Source organism: Tyto alba, unplaced genomic scaffold (genome assembly GCF_018691265.1).
Source record: "Tyto alba isolate M040663 unplaced genomic scaffold, T.alba_DEE_v4.0 Super-Scaffold_19, whole genome shotgun sequence".
In the NCBI taxonomy this organism is placed as follows: domain Eukaryota; kingdom Metazoa; phylum Chordata; class Aves; order Strigiformes; family Tytonidae; genus Tyto; species Tyto alba.
The window spans coordinates 11,016,673-11,026,062 of NW_024881281.1; the positions used below are offsets into that span (position 1 = coordinate 11,016,673).

The following is a 9,390-nucleotide window of genomic DNA, read 5'->3' on the forward strand; positions in this document are numbered from 1 at the left end:
TACCTGGAGTGAAAACCCAGGAAGTCTGCCATTCAACCATCACATGTTATGCAGCCTATGGGATTTGGTCCACTCCCACGCTGAGACATTGTTTGTTTTAGCTTCTTAAAAGTTTTAAAACAAAATTCCTTCTTCAATCACTTTCAAGAGAGTGCACACAAACTAGTTCCACAGTGGGAATCTGCTCCACCCACAAAGGGCTATGGGAAAGCAACTAAGCATCTGGAGGCATCAGGCCAGAAAGGGAAGTAAACATTTACTAAGGCCATCTTCTCTGTGATGATGGTGAAATGGCGAAGAAGTAATAAGAACAGGCAAAGAATTTATATTTTCCAGAGTTCAAAATGCAAGAGAGAGTCAGTCCACATGTTAAAGTATACTCATTGTGCCTTCAGGCGAGTCAATAGCTAATTATAAAGAACAGGGTCACGGTATTTTTCAAAATTAAGAGAGAGATTTGGGACTTGGCTTCAACAGAAAAACAGACACTCTGAATGTACACACTTCCACTCTGGAGAAAACTGACCTGCCGAGTGGATCAAAACATCCTCAGAAATTCGAAAAGGTGAAAATATGTATGTTCAAGGTGTCTATTTTGCTTTTGAAGCCAAATTCCAGATTTGTCCACTGAACTGACATGGAAAAAGATACAGCGTGAAAAAGTGTGAATGTTGGTGGTTTTAAACTAAAAATATATTTGTTTAATAATATTAATAAATATTATTCATATATACTAACATAATAAATATTACTAAAAATAAATATTAATAATAAAATCGGGACCAAACAAAATGAAAGTGAGGGAAGAAATTTTTTTGTTCTTGGAAAGCACCAACAATTTTTAAGTTACTCCCCAAGAGAAAAGTTTAACATTTGACAGTTACATCAACAGCAGAGCGCTGAACTTCAGCACTCAAAACCACTCCCCTAACAACCACACCTAGCTTTTGAGATGAGTAATAGCATTTTTTGATACCTCAATTTCATTTCAAAGTGATACTTACAAGGGAAGAATCCAGAACCGTAAAAGTGTCTATGGCTTAAGTTTTGTTACTTAATTTTCTATGTGACATCCCAGACCCCTCCAGTAGCAATGCTGAGCCTCTGAATATGTGAACAGTATGGCGACAGCAAGTCTCAGCTCTTCTCAGGATCCCATATTATTGCCACAGGGAAACAATGCAGCTCGTGGCACTAAAATCAATATGGCAACGTCCTCCAATCTTCTATATACAGCTGAGCAGCTCTCTGCACTGAGAGCTGGCATAAGCTCCGACCACAAAAATGAGGCACCATTTTCACTGGCCTAAGCACAGGGGTAAGAACAAGTTACTCCAATACTGTATGAATTCTTTCTGCTGGCAAATTCTTATGAAAATATTTGATAGACTGTGCTGTTAACAATTTCTTTTATTGCAGAATAATAACAACGGATATGCTATTTATCAGCCTGGCAGTACTAATGGTTTAAGTTTACTAGTGCAGTAAAAAGAGTTTAATAATTTGCATATCACTGTAATTAATTTTAGTGTTGAAGAATTAGCACTTTACGTAACTGCAGTTTCTTCATGGAAGCATTTTCCAGATATGAGAAGGGGAATAACACTAAAGCCTGGGCATTCTGATAGGGAAAAACTACAGCAAAATGTTTTGTTTGGTAACCTTATTTTCAGAGATGGCAAGCACCCAGATCTGAATTAAACCCAGGTAGGCTGAGAGCACACCACTTTCAAAAATAAAAATATTTAGAAAAACAAGGCATTACTGTTCCAGTCACACAATCTACACAACACACATATTAATTAAAATCTCCCTCAAAAAAAAAGGCACCTTGACCAAGATCAATAAGAAGCACACACCTACTTGCAACACAGGTTGACATCATTAGCTAACAGTTCACAGCACAGCGCACAAAGCTACACCAGCAGCCAAAGGACTCTGCACTGAGCCTTTCTGCGATCATTATCATATGGAAACTCTATTACCCCACACAAAAGAATTAGAGGGTTATTAATGTCTATACTAAGGCAAAGTACAAAAATATGGTAGGGCCTGATGTCCATTCTTTTCCCATTTCTTTGTGCTACTCCTTACTCTCTTCTTGGGCCCATTTTCATTTCAGTATGGGCGTTAGAATAGAATATACATTCTGTATTACATTTCTCTCCTGTTGTTTCATACATGTTATATATACTACAGTAGAAATAATAGTTCTTTTATACTTGCTTTCAACAAAAAAAAAAATCATAGCTGATGTGTCTTGCACAAATAAAGAACGCATAAGGTATTTATAATCAACATAAGTAATTATAAAAAGCCATTCTTTTTCCTTAGGGGAACATACTAATCCAGTTCTATTTTGCCACATGTAATCTTAAATCAGAGGTTGCACTACTCCTTTAAGAAATAAATTCAGATCAGACAACTAAAAATGTTAAATAATTCCTTTCTTCAACATTTTCCCCACATTGAAATAGAACAGAGAAGTTTCAAGGCCCATTTTTGGCAAGTTACTTAAAAATAAAACCAACACACATGAGAACAATAATATAGTAATCAAAGCAGATAAAAAACCCCCAAACTGGTTCTATTACTGCCAAAGGAGGATGGGGGAGAGGAGCCATTTTAGGAGCTCTAACTCTTTAGTGCAAGAACACAGCAACCACTTGCAGAATCCATCCAACTTGCAGTCAGTTACTCCCCACCACGTGCCTTATTTAGAGCATCCTCACCTTCCCATAGCTAGAAAGCACAAGAAAAACAGCAATCCATACCTCCCACAAGAAAGACTTTATTAACCTATCAAATTACAAATTTTACTTGCATCTTTTTGCCTTCTTTTTAAACAACAACAACACAAAAATAAAACCTATCCAACTTGGAACTTCTAATATACTACTAATATACAACTACCTTTCCTGGTCAAGAGGCAGCAAACATTTGTACAATGCACAGTTCCACTGCACACCTGCAGTCAGATAGTCTGCAAGAGCCAAGAAGAAAATTTGTTGGAAGTTGTTCTGTAGCTCTCAGAAGAAAAGGCTAAAGAACAATAAACAATGGTTATTCACCAGAAAGTACACAAGGGCAACCCCATACCAACACTGATCTCACAAGCATGACAACAAATAAATTCACCTTCCCCTTAGTGCTCTAGAAGAATGAGCATGCAATCATTGACCTTAATGTAGGAAAAAACCCCTGCAATCTAAGCACCTTCATCATTAAAACTTTTAAAAGGTAGACAAATACTGAAATCCCTGAGGATAAGCACTTTCTCGTATAACTCCACAAAAAAAAAAAAAAAAAAAGCCCACACAATTCCCTGGATATGCATAATTACGAATACATCATTGCCCTTTTCTAACAGAGTGTTTTCCCAGGGAAACTCATCTGCTCTCTAAAAAAAGACAGCTCTGGCATAGTCCCATGGCTTGGTAAGCACCTATCCTTGAAGATCCTGCACATCTCTCTAGTACTCCTATTTCTACATTATGACCAGCCTCTACTTACATTTCTTGCTCTTTCACCCCTTCCCATAAATTCCATACACTAAACACTGTCCTTTCAATCCCATCTTTCAAGGTAAGCATTGCCTACTGTTTTTCTGACATGCACACAGTTCTGTAACCTGTTCCAAGGGGAAAAAAATACTTCCTTGTCCATTATTCCTCTGAAACCAGAAACAAATAACCTTTCCATAACAAAAACCTTCAGGGAAAGCTTAGCTTCCTCCTGCACAGGTAAATACCATTTTGAGAGAAGAGATGTCATTTTGTCTTTTCCAGCACAGGAACAAACTGTCCACGCCAAGTATCCTGACCTCAACCTCCTGAAGCGCCTTTTTGCCACACGCACAGGGTGAATACAGCCCTACCTTACCTCCCGTGGCCAATTCGCCTGCCCAGCCGAGGGGTGCCTACCTGGACACAAGCAGCACCCTCCTCCTCCTCCTCCTCCATCCCCCCTTCCCCAGACAGGGAGACCCTTCCCCACCCCACTGCACGCCCAGGCTGAGCCCCCTTCCTGGCAGCAGCGAGCAGCGCGTCCTCCCTCCTTGTGCGCGCTGGGGAGCCGCCCTTGCTCCCCATTAAGCACATTTACAGCCTCCTAACCACCCGCGATGCCCCCCTTCCTCCTCGCAAGGCCTTCCCGACCCACCTCTCCCAGCCAAGCTCCCCGCTGGGCTCTCGCCGCCCGCCCTCCCCTCACACGGCGGCTCCCGCCGCCTCGCCACAGCCGGGGCACGGCTCTCTCCAGGCCCCACAGGCCTTTCCGCCGGTCCCCTCTCCGTGCACGCCCCCGCCCCGCGCCGCCCCGCTCGCCCGGTCCCGGCCGATCCCACCTCCCCACCGCCGCAGCCCGGCAAGGCCGCCTCGCCCAGGCCGCTGCCCCCCCCGCCCCCCGGCCGGCGCGGCTCCGCGGGCGAGCTCGGGGCTGGGCAGGCCGCGGGCCGGCCGGCTCCGTGAAGCGAGGCCGCCTCCCCCTTTACCGTCCGTCGCGGGGCTCGGGCCGGGCTGGGCCATTGCTCCGGCGGGCGGGCGGCGCCGCCGCGGCCTCCTCCGCCTCCAGCCGCGGCTTCGGAGCGGGAACCGCTACGCCAGGGGGCCCCGGCGGGAGACGGGAGCTGCCGGCCCGGGCCTCCGCCTCCTCCGCCTCATCCTGACAGCGGCCGCCGCCGGCGGGAGGAGGAGGAGGAGGAGGACGAGGAGGAGGAGGAGGAGCGCCGCGCAGGCGCCCACGGTGAGACCACGGGAGCGGCCGCCGCCGGGGCTGGGGGGGCCGGGGCCATACGAGCCGCGGCGGCGGGGGCAGGGGCAGGGTTGGAGGGGCCTCCTCCGGGCCCGCTGCCGCCGCCCGGCCCCATGCTGAAGGTGCTTTGTCACCCAAGGGCCGAGCGGGGAGGCAGAGCCGGGCCGAAACCTCCGCCCGTGACGGGCAGGGCCGGGACGGGCCGGCGGAGTTGCTGCTGAGGGGCGCCCACCGCGCTTCCCGCCGCCCCGAGTTCCCCCCCCCGGGGCCCGGCCGCCTGCCCCCTCAGCCTCGGGCCCGGCTGGCCTCCCAAGCCAGGGAGACATCGCTGGGTCTGCTCTCAGGCTAGGCTAAAACTATAGTTAGTATTATTTATTCGGGTAGTTGGTTAAAGTGGCACCAACAAAATACTGCTCTGCTGTGTGATGCAGGGAGGGCAGCAGGTGTGACCACAATGGGTGGCAGACGGAGCCTGGCCACCACGGGATCTCTTTCACAGCTGGGAGCCAGGATTTCATGGTGTGTTGTCCTGTTTTGATGGAGGTTATTCATCCTTCCACCTAACAGGGAGATCAAACTCCAGCTTTTTACCAATAAAAAAGTAGAGTTACATCTTTTGGGCATGTGTAAAATCACTGAAAGCAGTATTGGGGTGGATAGGTAGGATACCAAGTCCTCCCAAGGGCAGGATCTGTTACAGCTTGCCTTTCTTACGGCTTGTATACCCTAAAAATCAGACATTTTTAAACTGGGTCTCACAGGACTTAAACCTTCCCCCCACTTGTTGCCACAGTTTATCAGGCCTTGCTATCAAAAAAGGTGGTATGGCAAGACATGAGATTCTGCATTTCGTATTAAATTCCTGCTCAGTTAAACCAAACTTGAAATAGGGAGTCTTTGAAAATTAATCCTTTACGTTTTGCCTATTTTAATCAATTGAGGTAGATTTTCTCAGTCTTTGTGGTTGTAAAAAGCAAGTTTAAACTAAAGACTTAACTTCTAAGTGTTCCCAACTTTAGGCATGTAGAGCTTTCTTTTCATAGGTATTTGGAGAACCCAGAGCTGCAGATTGTTCACAGAATTCCTGGCTTGGTGACAAAATGGTCAAAGAACTAACTATCACTTGAGGTAAATTTCCAAATTTCTCAGCTCCTGCTTAGGCTTTTTGAGAAGTAGCTGGATATTATAAGCATTCAACACATAATCCTTTTGAAAATCTAGTCCTAACTATGAGAACTGAGCTCTTGAAACTCTGTCCTTGTATGTGCGTGTATGAGTACCCCAAACTACCCATATTAGCAGCTACTTTGATTTTGTTCATGTCAAGGCAAAACTCCCACATGTTTTGATTGGTCTGGGATTAAACCCTTATGCATCAATCCTGCTGCAAACAGAAAGTAAGATAATATCAAGCTTGATATGTTGTACCTACAGGTGCTTATGAAGGAGTGAATATCATAATCCATCACTTCCATTGCCAAAATATCGACTATTAGAATTGCAACATTTCAAAATCTGCATCAGAACTCCTGAGTTTATACATTAAATAGGATTTATACAGTCATTTGAAGAATATGAAAACTCTCAAGGAGGTCATACTATTTTTTTTCCTTCTTGTTCTCCATCTAAACCTGTGCTAAATTTATAGGTATGGTTCGTTCTTAATCTTTCCTTCTTTTCCTGGACAGTAACTGAACTTGACAGAGGCAAAGGTTTATGTAGTATCTAGTCCCAGTGTCTTGAAACCTGCAGTTGGGTAACTTCCTCTGTGCCCTCCAAAATGTCCCATCTAATTCTAATCCTTTATAGTTCTTATAGCCTTGATCTCAAAGGGTTTTCCAGCATGACTCAGCTAAACCTTAAAAGAGGTAAGCAAAGTTTAACAGTGGTTTACAGTCATAGAAACAGGTCTGTTGCAGTGGCAGAACCAGCAGAGACCAAAAGTCTTAAATTCCAATCCCCATGCTGTAGATGTTGGATAAGTGCAGTATTAATGAATCAGTGGGTCATGGATCGGATCTAGAGAGCTACAGGTGGGCAGAGACTACTTCTGGAATAAGCTTTTTCAGAAATAATAACAGTCCTATAATCCCATGCATTTTTATCAAATATATTTGGCCTGAACATCTAACGAGCATTTTCAGCATCAGTACCACAAGCAGCAGACACAAGTTAATGGAAAATGCATCTTCCTGGAGAGTATGTGCTGTGTTAGTACAAGCTGGAGGAGTAGCTGTCACCTTGCACTCTGCCTGAAATTTAATCTTGCAGGCTTACTGAAAAAGATAAGTTTGCAGCTTTTGTTTAAACAATAACATCCAGTGACAAGCAGTAAGTGTGTACACTCGGTGGTTGTCTGTAGACTGGGAGTAAACTGAGGGGGATTGTGGTTGTTTGATTGCAAAGAGCATAGTGATGTAATTTATATAACACATCTAGGAGAGAAGGAGTATTTTCTTTTTGCCTGAGGAAAAGAAAACAAATAAGTAGCAAAAGAGCTAATTAAATCTGTTTTCCTTATAGATCTGTCTTCTGGTTGATTGACTTCAGTGCATATGAATGCTCAAGTTCCAAGTGAAACTCCTCCTACTTTTTTTTTGAACATGTAGAAAGATTTTTCTGTTTGTGTGGCTTTTTTTTTTTTATCTTTTTTTTCTTTAATTGGGGCACTTTAACCTCAACTGAAGCATCTATTTTCATTAGGCTTTGAAGAATGTAATGATCTCTGTCTTTATCTGTGAAACTAGTCCCAGATCCTAGGTCTGGTTGAGTTACCCTGGCTGTGTCCCAACAATGTATGTAGTACAATTATGCACATTGTACTACCACTTGTCACAAAGTACACAGCTTTGGGAGAAGTCACTGCACACTCCATCAAGTCCCTTGGTGTGGATGATCAGAGCACCAGGGCTGTGATCAGACTGATGAAAAGCTTTGTATTCACAGAAGTGAGGCTAATAAAACACAGAGCTAATTTCTTCAGTTTTGAATGGTACAAGATACTCTTGTTTTATACAACAGCTAAACTGATTCTACAGAAAACCAGAGTATTTAAAAAGATAAACTAAAGTTCTGGACTTGCAAGGCCAAATCTACATCTCGTGTGAATTCAGTGGAAACAGGCTGATGTGTGGGAAATGAGAAGCGGGCCTGTAGCACAGAATCAAAATGGAGATCAAAAAGACACTCTGAAGTGTGCTGTTTCCCATTTATGTTGCTTTACTGGCCTACTGGCCACAAAGAAGTTTGAATCCATTGTGCCATGTATGGAAGGAGGATGTAGTGAATTATAGGCCCTGCTCCCCAGTGTAGTTCATCTCATAAACCACCCACTGTTTAATTCAATTCATCCAAGAAAGCTGAGTAACAAGGTAGCTTCGGGAAGTGGCTGTGTGGGTTGCCAAAACTAGACTCCACTGCACTTGTAGAGGAGGAAAATTGCAGAACTGACGACCCTCTGCCTGAGCAAGCAGAACTAATTTTAAGAGCAACAGCTCATCTATCCCAGATTACCTGTAGGTGTTACACAGTGAAGATTTTGGCAACAGTCTGCTTCATTGGATAAACCATGAAGTGACATTGTCTTTAGATGAATGCAACAAGAATGGTTTGAATGTGGAGAGTAAACGTATGACCAGGAAAAACTGTGTGCTCTTAATTCCAGGTGAAGCCCAGAGAAACAGAAGTTGCACACATCTTTAAGGTGGGACTCAGCTGCTCATGACAGCAAGCCTTGGGTTCATTCAAAAGGCAAGTAATGGACTTGTCCTTCTAGGAAAAGAGGAAAACCAGAATTTATTGTTTGCACTTTATATGTTTGTAGGCTTGCCAGAGTTTGTCTACTGTTTTTCTCACTTTTTTATTTGTTTAAAATAAAAAACTGTTCAGAGTTCCCTAATGTTTAAATGTTTATTTTTATTTTGTTGAGATTGATGGGTCATTAGCATTAAGTATTAGTTCTGCAGATACGTGTGCTTGTAGGCTTTGGTCCTTCCTTTTTAATGCAAAGCTTTTGGAGAAAGTTTACATTCATATAAGTATTACCATAAAGAGGTTGGTTAAAAATCCCAAACCAGTCATGCTCTTTGCTTCAAAAGTTATTCTGGAATGCAAGGAATTCAGTCTGGAACAATTACATTATTTGCAATGGTAACTTCTTAGCGAACCCTGGAATAGTTTATGTGGTTAAAAACCTTTTCAAGAGCAATTGAAAAGTTATGTTATCCCATCTATTGTTTAAAGGATTCCATGTGGTACGGTTCTTTGAATATATGGGAAGCAAATGAAGCCAAAAATGAAAATTTGGCAGGCAAAAATCAAAGTGCTTGCATTGGCCCTAAATCTAGATGTATGCGCATTAATGATCTCATTTGAAAGATGTCTGTATTAAGATTTGAAAGCTCTCTGGGTCCCCAAGGGGCAAGCTCATTGAATATTGTGATGTACCATGAAACTAAACAATTTTTCTTACTGCAAAGTAACCAAGGAATCAGAAACTCATTCTGTATGCATAACAAAGGACGCATTAAGAGCATAGTCTTTTGGGTAGCCTTGCTCAGCAATACTTCATTAGAATTGTCATTGCAGGGAGGCACAAAACCAACACTGCCTTGTACTTACACATTCCTTCATTGGAAG

The 9,390-nt window shown here is 43.4% G+C and overlaps 1 protein-coding gene and 1 long non-coding RNA gene across 3 annotated transcripts in view; one reads left to right on the plus strand and one right to left on the minus strand.

The window, feature by feature from the left end:
* Window positions 1-4,686, minus strand: part of RABEP1 (rabaptin, RAB GTPase binding effector protein 1) — a 50,120-nt gene extending 45,434 nt beyond the window's left edge. The window contains exon 1 of one of the 2 annotated variants that reach the window (XM_033004064.2): window positions 4,493-4,686. In XM_033004064.2, the coding sequence (XP_032859955.2) occupies window positions 4,493-4,526 (34 nt within the window). In that variant the 5' untranslated portion in view covers window positions 4,527-4,686. Of the gene's footprint in view, window positions 1-3; window positions 20-4,492 lie in introns of those variants that run through there. The other variant, XM_042791538.1, reaches the window with a different exon arrangement.
* On the plus strand, window positions 4,630-8,639 carry LOC122153339. Its single transcript, XR_006165221.1, has 3 exons — window positions 4,630-4,743; window positions 5,796-5,880; window positions 8,417-8,639. It is a non-coding gene; the product is annotated as an uncharacterized LOC122153339 (long non-coding RNA).
* Window positions 8,640-9,390: the final 751 nt, after the last annotated feature.